The 16,519-nt window shown below is 40.5% G+C and overlaps 1 protein-coding gene across 2 annotated transcripts in view; it reads right to left on the reverse strand.

Moving 5' to 3' along the window:
- Nucleotides 1–16,519, reverse strand: part of Ptprt (protein tyrosine phosphatase, receptor type, T) — a 718,198-nt gene that overhangs the window by 196,434 nt on the left and 505,245 nt on the right. For both annotated transcript variants that reach the window (XM_013010741.1, XM_013010740.1), the window contains exon 11: nt 10,719–10,992. In XM_013010741.1, the coding sequence (XP_012866195.1) occupies nt 10,719–10,992 (274 nt within the window). The remainder of the gene's footprint in view (nt 1–10,718; nt 10,993–16,519) is intronic.

Raw genomic sequence — 16,519 nt, forward strand, 5'->3', positions numbered from 1 at the left:
CTATCCAAATACCACCATTCCCAGTCACTGATGGAGATGAGGTCCCATAAATTTCTCTTTGCCTGGGCTTTCCTTGACATCTTTATCTCCGAAGTAGATTAGGATTATAAACTTGAACGGTATGTATGGCTTTGTGTGTGTAAACAATATATATGCATACATTAGCTATACAAGGGAGGATTTCATTGTTGCATTTCCCCACATGTTTACAAAGTATTCAAATCACTCTACCCACCCCTAGTGTATCACTCTCTCTACTCTTTTGCCCTTTCCTCAAACTATTTCAAAGGTTTCAATGGTCTCTTTTCAGACATGCCAACAATCTATTTTGACCATATTCATCCAAAGGTTTAGGCTCAGCTCAGTCTTTGGCTTTGGGAATGTGCTTCTCTAAATCACAGTTTCTCAGAGCCCCATTTAGTTCGTGTTCAATGAGGATACAGTTTGTATTGGAGAATACGATTCGGGTTGGCAGTGAAGGATGTGGGAATAAAAAGAGATAGTTGAAATTCGGTAGGCAAGAGATAGTGGCATACAAAACTACAAATGGTGGCACTGGAGATGAGAAAATAGTAGACTGAGGAGAATTTTATAGTGTAAATCAAATAGAACTTGATGATTGCATGTACAAGGTGAATGCTCTTGGGAACTTTACTGAGCCAGGAAAAACTTGGGGATAATTTTGGAGAGGAATGGCAATTCATTTTTAAAGAATCCAGTGTGTATTATTTCCATCAATCTCTCATAGAGCCCAAGTAATTGAGTTAATGAGTTCTCCATGTTGGCAGCCATAATGTTAAACACACACACACACACACACACACACACACACATACACACCACACACACACACACACACACACAATGACAAGTTCAGCTGCCAAGGAGGACCTATGAAAGAATTGTTTCCGCTCATCTCTAAGGCAGGCATCTCTACCCTCCTTTGAAATTTCACTTCTCCTTTATACATCCTATGTGCCAACTCTTTCTTTTTGTACATTTTTAATTGCAAACATTCTGTACAGAGGGGTTACGGTTACATGAGCAAGGTGATGAGTACATTTCCTATTGAGCATTGTTGCCTCCTCCTTTGAGTTCTCCTTCCATCTCCATTATACATCCCCTGTGCCCACTCTTCCCAATTCTCCCTCCATCTCTTTTATGCATCCCATGTGCCAACTCTTATCCCTGAGCTTCCTTCACAGATTTTCGAACTCCCTTCTTGAATTATTTCCTCATATTCAAGTTGGATTAATGGGTTTTAAAAGTCTACTCCTGGTCCTTGGGTTTTGATTATTGATCCTTTATTGAATCTTTATACCCTTCCCCATGTAAGACACCTATGTTATTCTAGTAATGGTGGTCAACATTGAGTGCTTGTGGCATGGCAAACACACAACCAAGTTTCCTGTATCTAATCATTTAATATTATCAACATTCATATAAAGCCAACACTTGGATAATCAACTATTTCCCAACAAGAAGAGACATTGAGAGCTTGTCACTTGCCTAAAGCTGGTAGAAGAGCACATGCTAGGCATATTCATCAAAAATGCTGAGGTGAAACAAACTTGACAATCCATTAATCTTATTTAATAGCATTAATTAGTAGAATTAATGCCATTTTATAGCTCAAGAAACAGAATCCATGAGTGCAAATGGCTCCATTAAATTCTAATACTGTAACCTCAGACTACTACAGACTGATATAAAAAGGAGTAATTGAGTGTTTGAGCAAAAATGTTCTTGTACTACTGGCCAGTATCTCCTCAGGGTCCCTTGTAGAAGTATAAATGTGATAAATTTCCCTCTGGTGTTAGGGAAAACATGCATGATTCCTTCTGTTGTATGGGAGAAGCTATGCAACGCTGGCACAGGTTCTATTTTTGCCTTGGCCTATCAGAAGTCCAAGAGGGAAAGATAATACACCCATCCATTGACCAACTGTACTAGATCTCTGGCTCAATTATTCCCTTTCTTCTATTATAAAATCCTTGAGCCAAGTCAAAAGCAACAATATGGCTGTAATCCTAGTGACTGAGGAAGCTGAGATCTGAGGATCATGGTTTGAAGCCAGCCTGGATAGGAAAATTCCTGACTCTTATCTCCAAATAATCACCAGAAAACTGGAAGTAGCACTATGCTTCCAAGTGGTAGAGCATAGTCTTGAGTAAAAAAGCTCCGGGACAGTGCTCAGGCCCTGAGTTCAAGCCCCACACCTGACAAGAAAAAAGAAACAATATGAATACATTTATATTCATCTGCACATATGCACACATGCACATACAGAAAAGAACCTTGAGATAGTTTTAACAACAGGAATGTATATGTGCTCATGCATACACATTTTTACATGGATATATATATATATACACATATATATATATATTCACATGCTAATAAATGGCAGAGATAGTTCTTAAACACAGGAAGGAATCCATTTTCCAAACCTTACACTTTTTCACTATTTAGAGGCAATTAGACAGGGTCTAGAGTTCATGGGGACCCTAACTTTGAAGGGGCCTGTTGGAGGTAGAGACCCTAGCATAGGGAAGCTTAGGTTGATATTTCTGTGAGAAGTTTTGGGACTGGGGTCTGAGCATTAAAGCCTCAAGGCCCAGGCTGAGAAGATTATCTGCTGTCAACATTTAGGTAACCTTCATCTCATTCTCCAAATGAATGTAAAGTATATTTGCATGGGAAGGAAAATGTTCTTGGTCCCTCAGGTCCCATACCATGATCATAAAATCTGTAGGAACTGTGAGTGCAAAAATAAATGTGCAACCTGGGAGAACTCATCTTGGTATTTGTACAAGGTGACACTCAGGGAATTTCCTTCTTACCTGAGGAGAGAGAAGTTGGAGCCCCAACAGGCCTCTAAAAGAAGTTCAGGATTTTTAAGAGCATGGAACAATGTGCAAATGGTAGAAGAGAGGCCTGGAAGTAGAGATGCCTAAGAAGGTAAGGTGAGATCCTTGGAACAGAATCTACTGAGGATCAGTTTGAGGCATAGGCAGGAAGACCATAAAACTCAGGCATAAAACTCAGACTCTGGTGATAAGCAGGAGCCAGAAGAGGATATAGAAAGTGTGCAGCAATATTTCTAGATTCCAAATGCACCACTGAAAAGTATTCCTGTACTTCCACAGGGCTGCTAATAAAATCCAGAAATATGTTCCTGACGTGAAATAACAGGGACAACTCAGTAAAACCGTTACTGGAGGCCTCCTTGTTTTTGGCTCAGACACTCATAGGTGAGGCCAACCTAAGGTTGGCTGCAGTTTCTCAACTGAACCTCAAGATAGTGTCAAAAGATTTTTGTATGTGATATTTGAGTAGTCAGAAAACCACAGTAATCAGGAAACCACATGAGAAAGACAACTTTCTAACCATAAGATAAGATTTAATTATGTAAAAGATTCAATAGGAACAGGTGGCAGGCCTGTATCCATATGTGACAAGTTAATCTAAGAGGTAGAAATCCTGGAGCAGGTCAGATGTGTGTCAACATCTGGGATGCAGACATGAGTCCTGAGGTCCCCCAGAGTTCGGAAGATACATTCTTTCATGGGTAAAATGTGATATTACCATAGACAGATGAACCTTAAAGGACCTTCTTTTCATCACAGTAGTAAGAATTTCCACCCAGATGTCTCATTCCCCAAGCTCCTGCCCATCCTCCCTTGGGAAAGCAAAGCAGCAAAAGGGCAAAGAGAATAAATACTACAACTGTAGTGCTGATCCATCCACAGCCACTAAGTTTATGAGACACAGGTTATCAATCACAGTACATCTTGAGATCTTTGAGAACAGCTGCAATTCAAAGCCAAGTCTGTTTGTCGCTCCATTCTCAGCTCTTCCCATCCCACAGTGTCACAGAAAACTCCCCCGTGTGCGAGCATTCTTTTCACAGTACTTGGACAAGACTAAATATAATTGCTGCCAGTTCATTCAGATGTAGAGAATTTCCCTTAACCCAGCCCTACCTAGATGATCCCAATTATTACAAAGTGATTATCCTGGTAACATGGCGACCTATTCAATACAGTATCTGGCTTCCAACTGCTCTCAAGAGGCAATTGAGTTCAAGAGCTGGAAGAGGAAGTAAAAGAAAGAGAACAATCACCCTTCTCCTGCATATTTCTCTTATTTAGCTCAGCAATTGGCAGAGGCATCATCCAGGTTAAATGTGCCCTTGTATGATGAAAAGATATGGCAAGGAAAGAGTTTTCTCTCTATATAAATAGAACATGCATAACAGCATTGCCCAACAAAAGGTGGCTTCTGATGGGTATTTGCATGTATTCACCATACTTGTTTTGCATCCAACCGTTAATTATGGTCCCTTTCAACTTCACAATCATGGCTAATGGTGGTGGAGATGCAGAGAACAGTAGATTCAGCAGACCTCATTCTGGAAAGAGGGAGATAAAACAATGCAAAAACTGCACCTCCCACTGTCTACAATGGAGTCAGCTACTCTGGGCATCATTTAGAGGATCTGGAGGAAATCAAGGCTGTCCAGGTTCCTGGAGCTTGGGAAATGAGACATCTGGGTGGAAATTCTTACTACTGTGATGAAAAGAAGGTCCTTTAAGGTTCATCTGTCTATGGTAAAATGGCTCCTAACCACAACTCTCACTACTCACTAAAGAGAAAATTCAGAATGTACTGATACTTACTTGATGCATTTTTAGTCTTTGAAATGATGACGTAAAGTACAGATTACAATGTCAGTTTATAGATGAAGAAATTGACACTCACCCAAGCTCACCTCCATTCATTTGTTCATTCTGTCAGTTATCCATCAAATTATTATTGTCTACAATACACTAGACATTAACGTACCATACAATGTATCATGTAATGTGAAAAAATGTATTCCTTATTGAATAAAGTAAACATAAAACTTAAGAACAAACAAGAAGAACCCAAACCAAGATAGAGGTCCCTACTCTTGTAGAACACAGTGTAATGAAGAGTCATGTTTTACTTGAAACATGTCTATTTAGTATTTGTCTGGTGGTATAAGAAAGATGAATGGGTTAACCTTTGAGTATTGGTGTGAGCTCTGAGATCATATCATTAAGAAGTTCTCAGAGAATGTGACATTGAAACTGATGACTAAATCATGACAAGTTCTAGTTCTGTAAATGATGAAGTAAAGAGATATCCAGATTTTAAAAAAAAAATCACAACTTTTACCCAAGTTTCCTAAGTGAGGGGAAAAAAACCCATCTTGGTTGATAATCTCTTAGGAAGTACTCAAGACAGGAGTAGTTAAGATTTACTTGGCATGGCTTAACTGTATTTGAAACACAGTGGTAGGTTTGGGGAAGACTCTTTTTAGAGAGAGCATTGGAAGAAAGGAGCCTATCTACCATATAACAAGGAGAATAGGATGAAAGAAATCTTGAGATCATAGAAATTATGCTATGTGAGAAATAAAAGGAACTGCATGTTAAATATCAATGAAATGACTTGGGTGGCCAAAGCTGGGTAGTTGGTACTGTCATATTTTTTCTGAAAGGTTGACAGGGAAAAATTTGATTTGTTCAAATCAATAAAAGTGTAGGGGGAAGAGAGAGAGAGGAGAGAGAGAGAGAGTATGTTAAGGAGATAGAATTTGGCTTTATCTAAGAAAAAAAGTTCTAATAATTTTACCTACTCTACAAAGGAATCAACTCCCTTTCACTTCAGAGAATTGCTGTAATCAAGCTCAAGCGCTTCTGAGGATGTTTTATTGGAGATTCCTTTTCTCTTTTTCTCTTCTGGTCTAGATTAGATGACACTTCAAACCCATCCATCTCTAAGGGTCTATAGATGTATCATAGTGCTATATCCAAAACAAATGGTTGATTGGTAAGATGCTGGGAATTCAGCACAAAGGACAGCACCCCCACAACTGGGACTGCCCTGTCACCTGCAGGAAAAGCATCAATGGGAAAATAGATGATGAATCAGATACAATTTCCATCACAAGTACCCGTGTACAACTCTTTCTTCATGAAAATGCCCCAAAGACTTTGAGCACTGTATCTTATTATGCACATCTTATTTAAATTCTCTATGGCTTCTGTGGGGCCAGAGAAATTCCTCCCATTCACCCATCACAATAGAGTTTGGAAAGCCTCTCTCCTCCTCACGCAATTGCCAACAATTGCTAAGTGTCTTCTACACCCCTAAAGCTGGTAATTAATTGTTTGACATATTATTTCACTTACTTATTCGCTTATTTTTGATCTCTCCCTCCACTCCCACTGGATTGTAGTTTTGTCTGTCTGGCCTTCTGTTGTAGTTTCAGGACTTAGCCAAGTGCCTTTTTGACATATAGTGCACATTTGATATATCTTCTTTTAATTAATCAAGCATATCTCTTTTAATAGCTTAATTAAAAACCGCACAGCCACCAGAGTTTTGTATGTAGGCAGTCTGAATATAAAAGCTCAATTTATGGCTACTCTGCTAAGCTGACAAATTACCCTAATATCCACAGAATAAAGATAATCTGGATCCTAAATTCTCTTACCTCATCTTGAGTAGAGCATGTATGTAGGGTAGCAGGGGGAGGGGAGTAAAATCAGTTGATAGTAAATTATTCAACCTAGCCCATAACCATCCTGCAATCAGTGGCCCTTGTGTTTTCTATTTATCAATTTTATTTTTCTAGAACTTCACCCCAATTTTTCACAGTAATGGGGTTTGTACTTGCAAGTGATCTAATATTTGAGGCACACCATCAACCTGTTTAAAAATTATCTTTCAAGCACGTTCTCATGCTTCTAATTGGAATTGCCCCAACTGTGATCCTTCTATCTATACCTCTTGGAAGTATTTGGAAGGCTGATTGTGTACTTAAAATACATACTTTTTAAATACCCAGTATCAAAAGTAAAAGAGTAGTTATTTATCCCCTCTGTCTAACACGAGAAAATTAGCAGAAATTTGTTTACATGCTTCGGTCCTCCAACTCTTTCTCAGTTTTTATTGACATAATAGTGAATTACCAACCTAAATTACCATTGTTAATTTTTACATTATGCATCTTTTCTTTAAGTAATTATATTTTACATTAGCCTTCTGTTGTGTAACACATTTAGAGCAATTTTGTGGCATTAAGGCAATAGCTAATTAGTTTCATGCTCACTATGTGGGTCTTTTTATTCCATATTTCTCTCTCTTTGATTTCCTTACTTTGATTCATTGCTTGGTCAATTGCTCTTTGGATGATTTATTAGAAGCCAGGAGTCTGTAGGTCTTGAGGATGTCTTCCTGATATAGTTGGGCAAGTACAACAGACAAGTCTGATGAGAGATTTGTGGCTTGCAACCTCCTTTCTCACCAAACCTCTGAACTTAATAAATTGTCCAAGGCCCTCTATGATATGGAGAAATGGGAGAAAGGGCAGGGTGAGGTTTGGGGATGGCTTTTTTGCTCTTCTGACCTTTTTACCCAATTCTTTTTGGTAAAATTTAATATTGAATACAGTCATTTCAAGCAATGAGTATTTTGTTTCTACTGGCCAGAAAAATGCAACATTCTAAGAGCCTAGACCCAATTTCTTTTCCTCTCTTTTTTTTTTGGTGAGGCCAACTGCACCCCAGACATTTTGCAGAAGCATTCCCCCAACTGCCTTTCTGCTTCCGTGTCGTTCATAAAAACCCTCATTCCAAGTTGGAAGTACACGTGACATAGGGCAGATGGCTTAGGCAACTACCTGGACGTGTTTATCATGAAGCCTAGGAGAAAATACTTCTAAGACAAGGCGGTTCCAGGGTATCTGATTTCTGTTTACCAAGTGGGAAATTCTTGTGTTTTTGAAGAGGTGGTCTGGGATGGGATTTTGGGGGTGAAAAACCTCCAGAAGTTGATCTTTGTCACCTCTCGCTCCATGCTTACACAGGGGAAATGGTAAGCATAAGTTATCTTGTATTTCCTGGGCTCATTTTTGAAGCTTTATGAGTATCTGGGTGGGACTATGGTATAGGGTAAACAAAATGCAGGTCCTTCTTTGTCTACCCAGCTTATAGTTCCAATCGTATTTCTTGATATGGGCCAAGGGCAGGAAAATCACACCTTGTACTGAAGCAATACAAGAGCCAGTATGGGATGTAGAGCTCTAAGGAGAAGATGGGCCTCCAGATGCTTCTGCCCATCTTTATGTCTTCCTACCCAGTCCATCAGTGTTGCCTGCAGAGGGAGGACCAGATGGACAGGTAGAAGACAGTCTGGCAACTTCTTTGCAATTTTAGACTTTCTGTGAGGAGTGTTACCTGAGCCAGTAATACACGCAGAGCTGAAATACCAAAGTGGAATTTCAATGGGCATGGAAACATTCTAAAATGTTAATTTGTTCTTCAAGTTCCCTGCCACCCCCAGGCAATGACTCCTACCAACAGGCTAATCTCTATCTTGACTACTGAGAGCCTACGCAGGACATTCTCCACACACTTTGCCAAGTCTGTTTTCTTTTGCCTTTGCCTTCCTTTTCTAATCAGTTTCTTGCCTGCTTAGATACAGTGTATAGTATGGCACATGTCAGACTTCTTACATTCCTACAAGCTCATGGAGTGCACATAATAATTCCAATATGAACCACAGGACTTAGCATAGGACAGAATCATTTTATGTTGGTTTAGAATAAGGGAAACCAGGAGTATGTCCATAAAAGCACCCTGGATGACAAATAATAACCACCAGAGAAGACCAGATGAATACATTTGTAGGGAAAGGTAAGTGTATGGTAGAAAAGATCTTATGAAATAAAACATATCTATAGCAACTAAGAACAAGTTTGGCTCTATGGGTTCTTAAGAATATAGATCAATACCAACTGATAGAGACAAAAATCTAAGAGCTATTTCAATCCATGTATCACATGGATTTCTTAGAGTGACAGACAACTACTCCCCCCCAACAAAATCAGTAAAGTGATTTCTGTTATTGCATCATAACACTGGTTAGATGTGATGTAGGTATTAAGACTGACTAAAGCAACCATATGTGCAGGTGGGGAAAAGACAGGTGCTAGATAGCTTTTAAGACCTGTTCTAGCCCTGAGATTGTACAGTAATGACAAACACCACTCCTTGGCCAAAGAGGTCTGTGACACAAAAATAGTTCCCTTGTGTTTTGAGATAGCAATTATTTTCAAATGTGACTAACGGTAGTGATAAAAGGAGTAACATTCACAGATTGGCCAAGACCTGCAAGTGCATCCAGATAGTACATTCATAGTTATTACTATCACAGATAAGGCCCTGTGCTGTGCTCCAGCACAATGACTTCTCTATACACTATTATGTGAGTCTTCAAACTTTTTTTTCATAAAGAGCCACATAGTAAATGACTTAGGTCTCTGTGAGGTACACAGTGTTTGGTAAAAGTTCTCAACTTTATTCTCAGGCACCAAGCAGCCACTAATAATATGCAAACAACAAGGTAGAGCTATAGTTAATACAGCTATAGCTATATTAAACACAAAATAAGCCAGGCACTGGTAGTTGGTGCGTGTAATCCCAGCAAGTTGGGATGTGAAAACGCAAAGATTGGGATGTGAGGTCAGCCAAAAAAGAAATGGTTCATTTTAGGAGGCTGAGACTGGGGGAATCCTGGGTAGCCCAGGCATAAAAATCCAAGAGACTCTACCTCAGTGGAGGGAAGCTGGACTTGGTTTCACGTCCTGTCATTCCAGCAACTAGAAGAAGGTGAAAATAGGTGGAATGCAGTCCAGGCAGGTGCCAGGGAGGAACTAGAACATTATCATAAAAAATAACCAATTTGTGGAGGGAAAGGGAAAAAACAAATCATTTAACTAGGGATACAGGTGGGCCCATTGCAACAATGAGATGTACAAGTCATTATGTCGAAAACGAACTTTACAACTTTGGTGGTGGGGGGATCGGGTGGGGGAGGTGGGGAATGGATGGGAAGGGGAAACAAAAAGGAGGCAACAATGCTTGATAAGAAATGTATTCATTATCTTGCCCATGTAATTGTAACTCCTCTGTACAGTATTCTCACATAAAAAATAAATTAATTAAAAACTAAAAAAAATAAATTAAATAACCAGTGAGGGCTGGGAAGTTGGTTTAGTGGTAGAGTGCTTGTCTTGCATGCATGAGGCCCTGGGTTCGATTCCTCAGCACCACATAAGTAGAAAAAGCTGGAAGTGGTGGTGAGGATCAAGTGGTAGAGCGCTAGTCTTGAGCTAAAGAGCTGAGGGACAGCGCCCAGACCCAGAGTTCATGCCCCACGAATGACAAACAACAACAACAACAAAACAGTGATCTAGGTGCCATTGTCCCACACTTATAATCTTACATATTCAATGGGCTGAGACCAAAGGTGGGTGGTTTGAGATCAGCATGAATAGAAGTCTGCTAGGCTCCATCTTTAAAATAGCTAGAAAAACACAGGGCAGGAGACATGGCTCAAGTAGTAGAGTGCCAGCCAACCAAGTGCAAATACCACAAACCTGTGTACCACCAATACTAATTAACCAGCCAAAAAAATCAGAGCTGAAAGTATGGCTCAGTGGTAATGCACCTCCATGGCAAGCAGGTGGCCTTAAGTTCAAACCCAGCACCACCAAAGCAGATCAACACAATCTTATTTAAAGCACTCCAAAGGCACAAGGATGGATTTGGACAAGCCTTAGTTAGCTGACCTTGAAAATCCCAACAAGGCAAGCACGGCTTCCATGCGGCCATACTTACTCCATTTGCTTTGCTGAGTGCCTGGAAGTAGATGCTGTAGCTTTTCAGTGGGGAGAGGGGAGGGTTCCAGTAGCCATTGTAGGTCTTGTTGTCACCCACTGTAAACGGCTGGGTGACAGGAAGGTTGGCGGGCTTCAGCTCAGCAGCAAAGTAGTGCAGAGAGTCAAGGTTAGAGGCGTTTCTGTAGCTCACAGGTACTGAGAAGCACTCAACGATGTCAGCGGCCCTCCGGGACTTCTGAAGTCGCTCCTCTTTGACAACTAGCTGATACACACTGGACAGGAAAGAGGAGAGATGGATGAGTCACTCTCTGGAGGGACAAGAGCTCTCTTCGTGGTCAGCATAACTTCCCTGGTATGGACACATCATGGTCACTTGGGTCTACAATGGCTCATGTTCAAATCTACTACTACTCTGTGGAAATCTATCTCCATGAAGAGGTCCCCAAGTCAGATCACACCAAACGTCCGAACTGCTACTGTATCCAACCTGTAGGAACCTATAAATCCTTATTTGACATGTTGGCAGATTCTCAGTAAAGGGTTCATTTTTCAGTTCTTATCTAATCAACCAGCCCTGTGGACTTGGCCTCAGAAACTTCATCTGTTCCTTCCCTCTACTCCCCTCTCACTGCCCATGCCTAGGTTGGGCACTGTCTACTTCTCACTCAGATTCACTAGAGTTTTTGTCTCTCATGTATTTGGTCCATTGGTCTATCTATTAATTTTCCTCATCATAGAGCCCTGTCCCTGTTCAAAGGCTATCATAGCTTCTCCACTGCCCTGTCTATGGGAAACCTATCCTGACAGGTGGAGTCCTTCCTGTGCCTTTCAGCCCTCCTTCCCCATCTTCTCATGATGCCTCCAGCAATCCTTTCACCCCCCCACACCATCATGTCATGCTTCCTCTGCCTGAAGTACTCTCCATTCCTGTGGAAGTCTTTCCTCAAAGGCTCAGCCTTCTCCAACTTTTACTTCCTTTCTGAAACCCACGCAGATCTGTCTAGTCAGGAAGAGTTGTTGCTCTGTGTGTTTTTTACAACTCATTGATTTGGTCCCTAGTGGCTGGTTTTGCAGCAATAGTGTCTCAATGGCTTGTCTGTGTCAGGTGGGTTAGTTATCTCTGAACCACTTTCCAAACATACATGATGGCCCACAAGATGCTTGATATGAAGCAGGTGACCAATGAATGCTTGTTGAAATGAATCAAATTGGATTGATTTAAAGCATGAAGCAAGCACAAAGCCAACTCAGCCTGTATGTGAGAACTTTTAATCAAGGTAAACAAGAAGTGATTCCCCAGAGCTCTTATCTACTGACCTCCTATCATTCCTTCAAGTTGGAACCATGCAAGAGAGGTGATCCTATGTATGCAGAAATGATTGAATCTTTATTGACTGTCAATGGTTTGCAAAAAGTTGCTCTAAAGTTTTGAAGTTGGGTACCTCATGTCATAGTGTGTACTTCTTTTGAATAAATGCCCCACTTTTAGAAATTCTTATTGTGAAGGTTTCAGGGACCCATGATCTAAGACATGAGGTCAATGCACAAAGAGTACTCATGAGGAGGATTATTCATGAGAATTAAAAAGACAGTCATAGCAATGGCCCCCAATCAATCATTTGAATGTTGTATGAACTTACACATGGTTGGAGCAGATCCAGGAGAAGACATGTGGGTGCTCCTGGCTCACACCTGTAATTCTAGCTACTTAGGAAGCTGAGATCTGACGAATATGATTTGAAGTCAGCCTGGACAGATAAATTCAAGAGACTCTTACCTCCAATTAGCTAGTAAAAAGCCAAAAATGGAGAGTGTGGCTCAAGTGGAAAAGCCAAGACAAAACATAAGGCCCTGAGTTCAAGCCCTAGTATAGGCACATGAGCTTGTACATGCGCACATATACATCCACACAGAGGAGAGATAAAATGGTACAATTTGGGTAAAGATATAAAAGCAAAGATTAGTTTATTAAAGTAAAGAAAGGCTATAGAAGGGCTCCTCCCACTATGATTTGCTTGGTAGATATTCCCTGGATTTATTTGACTTTGGTAATAGTTGATCATGCAAATGAAAAAGAGATGGGCATGAGCATAGGACACACAGAGATGAATGTGAAGTATGGGTGCCCATTGCACATGCCCGCTGACTCACATGCACCTCTGAAAGGAAATCTAACAGCCCTAACAGGGTACCTGTGGCAAGAGCTGCAGGTGCCTGCCTTCCCCTAGGATGCTGTCTGTTCCTAATCACCGTTCTGGCTGTACACATGCACATGACAAGACCTCTGTGCTGGATTCTCCGTTGGCCCTCTCATCCATCCTACCTTGACTCTTTCTATCATCCTTGCCCACTAAATGGAGACTCCAGAGGTTTGGGGGAATTCCCAGGAGCTGTGTCTCCTTCCTGGAATCATTTTCAATCATCCTTGTGGTGCTGTTATGACTGGGTAGATCAAGGAGAATCTAAAATGAGCCTGTTCATAGTTGTGGAACACCAAGAAGATAGGTCCTCATTGGGTCCTGCATGTTGGAATGCTGCCAAGACACATGGAGGAAGGGACAGCATCCATACAAGCATTACCCTGTAATTTCACCGCCTGATAATCCCACCCATCTGATTATTAAGGATCTGCATGCTAGGGGTGGGTGTAGTGACACAGGCCTCCAATTCCAGCTACTTGGGAGGTGGAAGTAGGAGGATTATAGTTTATGGCTGGCCCCCAGCAAACAATAAAGGAAACAAATGAAAGCAAAAAGAGCTGGGGTTGTGGCTCAAGTGGTGGAGCATTCATCTTGCATGTGCAAGGCCCTGAGTTCAAACCCTGATGCTGTCAAAACAAAAAATCTATCAGGAAAAAAGATCCACCTGCCCATTCAACCACACTTAATAGCCAGATTAGAGATCATGACGTTAGGCTATGTGACTCAAGGGTACAACTCCAGGAGAAACAGCAGAAACTCCAACTCTTTCCTTCACAGTTCCATACTGAACCTTTTCCTTTTTTGACTTTTATTTTTCCCATAAATAACACAATATACGAAGGACCATCTGAATACCTTTTGTAAGTTGGTGGCCTAAATCGTTCAGCTCTATCTCAACCAGCCTCATAGGAAACAACAACAAAAAACTAAAACAGAATTTTCTTTCTTTTTTTTTTCTTTTTTCTTTTAGTTAAACTGCATCGTCAACATATGGTTCACATTCATTTGGGGATTATTGTGCGGAAGCACACTCAGCAGCTCCCTCTGGGCCACTGCATCTGCAGCTTGGCCATTTAGACGCAAATCTGCAACTGTAGCCCAAAAGCTGAAAACATTTGTCAGAGAAACCTCTTTGCCAATAGATCCAGGCTCTCTGAAAGATCAGGGAACTATGATTAAAAGCGGGAGAGAGAAGAAAGAGTGCTTGAGACCTGTGTAAGTTTCGTTTCCTTGGAGGATACACATTAGGAAATAGATACACCTGATCATGACAGGTAGTTCTCTCACCAGATTCCAATGAGCTGAAACAGGGACTTATTAGGGTCATTTGTCTACCACTAGCAATTCCTGTTGCCTGCTTTGTATCACCAGGGAAGATGTTTCCAGCCAGAGGCCATACCCCTTTGTGTTATGCTGACTTCAGATGACACAGAGAAGGTAGGCTTCAGCTCCCAGGAGAAAGTTGACCCCAATCCAGATACACATTTTGGTTTCCAAACCTAGGTACACATTTTGATTCCTGAACTTCTGGAAAGAACATGCCTTATGGTTCAGAATTTTTCAGAAAACAACCCAGGTTTCATGACAATGATGTACAGAAGAAGTAGATGGTCACAGAAGAAACAAGGAAGGAATTCTAAAAAAACCAAGCAGGAGAGAAAAAGGTAAGAAAAGCAAACAAAGGTGTGAGTTCCTGAAATCTTAGCTTGGTCCTAAAAGCAGCGCCGGAGAATAAATTGTACCCCATGGTTGGTCTCATCTCCAGCCAAGGGCTTTTGAGCATCGAGTAGCAATCTGTTCTTTGTTATAGGTTGTAAACGTGTGGGCCAGACAAGGAGGCTCTGGTACATCCAGGCAGCCCTCCAAAGCAGGTCACACCTGAGAACCACTGGCAGGTAAGCACACAGCAGCTGGAGGACAGAATCGATCAGTGTTGCATTCAAAGTTCTTTTAAACAATGATCATGTGGGATGCCGTATAATATCACAGATCTGCATTAGCAAGGTGTTGTTCCCTTCAGTCCCCTTTGGCCTGTGGCTGTGGGGCAATGGCAACCCTTCATCAGCCAGTGTGGCTCCTCTACCACAGGTGGAGTATGGATCAAGCATGGAACCAAAACTGTCAGCTCAGAATCCTAAAGGAGGCCCAAACTCAGTAGGTTTGTTATTGTTGTTGTTGTTGTTGTTTTTAACTGTGATTACATATTATAATCACCAGGGGGCTTTTAAAAAATGCTTATGGTATTGACCCCAGTTTTCACTGTATTTGATGTCGGTTTAATTAGGGAGGGGAAGGGAAAAAACAAAATGTTTAAATAGGGATACAGGTTGACCCATTGTAACAATGAGATGTACAAGATACTATGTTGAAAAACGAACTTTACAATTTAGGCAGTGTGTGTATGTGGGGGGGGTGGTAGTTGTGGAGGTGGGAGAGAAGGAATGGTAGGGGAAAAACAAAGGAGGAGGCAAAAATGCTTGATAAGAAATGTACTTATTACCTTGTTCATGTAACTGTAACCCCTCTGTACAGTATTTTCACAATAAAAACTTATAAAAAATAAAAATGCTTATACCCTGGTCCCATCCCAGACCAAATAAATCAGAATCTATGAGAATGGGACCTCACATGGTACCCGCTGTTTCCTTTCATGTTCTCTAAATGGTTTTACTATACAGCTAGGAAGCCAAAAACCCATATGATTCTGGTATTTATTCTTTTCTATCCAACAAGAGCATTTCCCTTCCAGCTTTCTCAGTCCCTTAAAATCATTATCTGTGTCATTGCAAGTTCACTAAGGCATTACTGCATAATTACTGGCATATCATAATTACATGTCTATCACAGGTTGAGTCATTTCTCTACTTTCTTCCATAGGGGTTTTGGTTTCTATCACAACGGAAACCTTTGGTCTGACTATTTGTTTACAGGTGTACTGACTACCTCTAAATAGATTGTGAAATTCATACGAGCCAGGATCCTGTTATTTGATCGTTACTTTTAATGCCACTATAAATATATAAAAGTTGTTCACTATTTATTAAAGAAATAAAATAACAAAAATTATAAAGTGAATTTTAAGTTTTCACTCATATAAATTCATACCTAACTTTCAATCATCCTCATATTTTTGCTCCATTGGCCCACTGTATATTTTCCTTTCTTCTTCATAATAACTCTCATCTAATTAAAACCTAGGTCAAACATCACCTTTTCTGAGGAGCATATCCTGACCAGAAAACCAGAGCCAGCTTTTTCTCCCTCTAGTTCCATAGTTCTTCAACCCAATTTCTATTGTAGATCTTACTGCTGTGTACTGTAATGGTGGTTCACTAACCAGTAAATGTTTATTGAGCAATTATCAGGTACAATGTTAAAGTCTTTTTATACATCATTTTATTTAACCTTCATAGTACCTTTGAGAGGAAGATATCATCTCCATTTGACAAATTAAAAGAACTAATGCAGAATAGAAAGAAAAGTAGCAAGAGAAAGAAATTTCCTCAGCCTGACAAAAAAAATCCATAAAACACAGATAATTAACATCAAATGCAAAAGTAAGAGACTAAATGCTTTCTCTCTAAAATCAGGATCAAGA

Source organism: Dipodomys ordii, unplaced genomic scaffold (genome assembly GCF_000151885.1).
Source record: "Dipodomys ordii isolate 6190 unplaced genomic scaffold, Dord_2.0 Scaffold13, whole genome shotgun sequence".
In the NCBI taxonomy this organism is placed as follows: Eukaryota; Metazoa; Chordata; class Mammalia; order Rodentia; family Heteromyidae; genus Dipodomys; species Dipodomys ordii.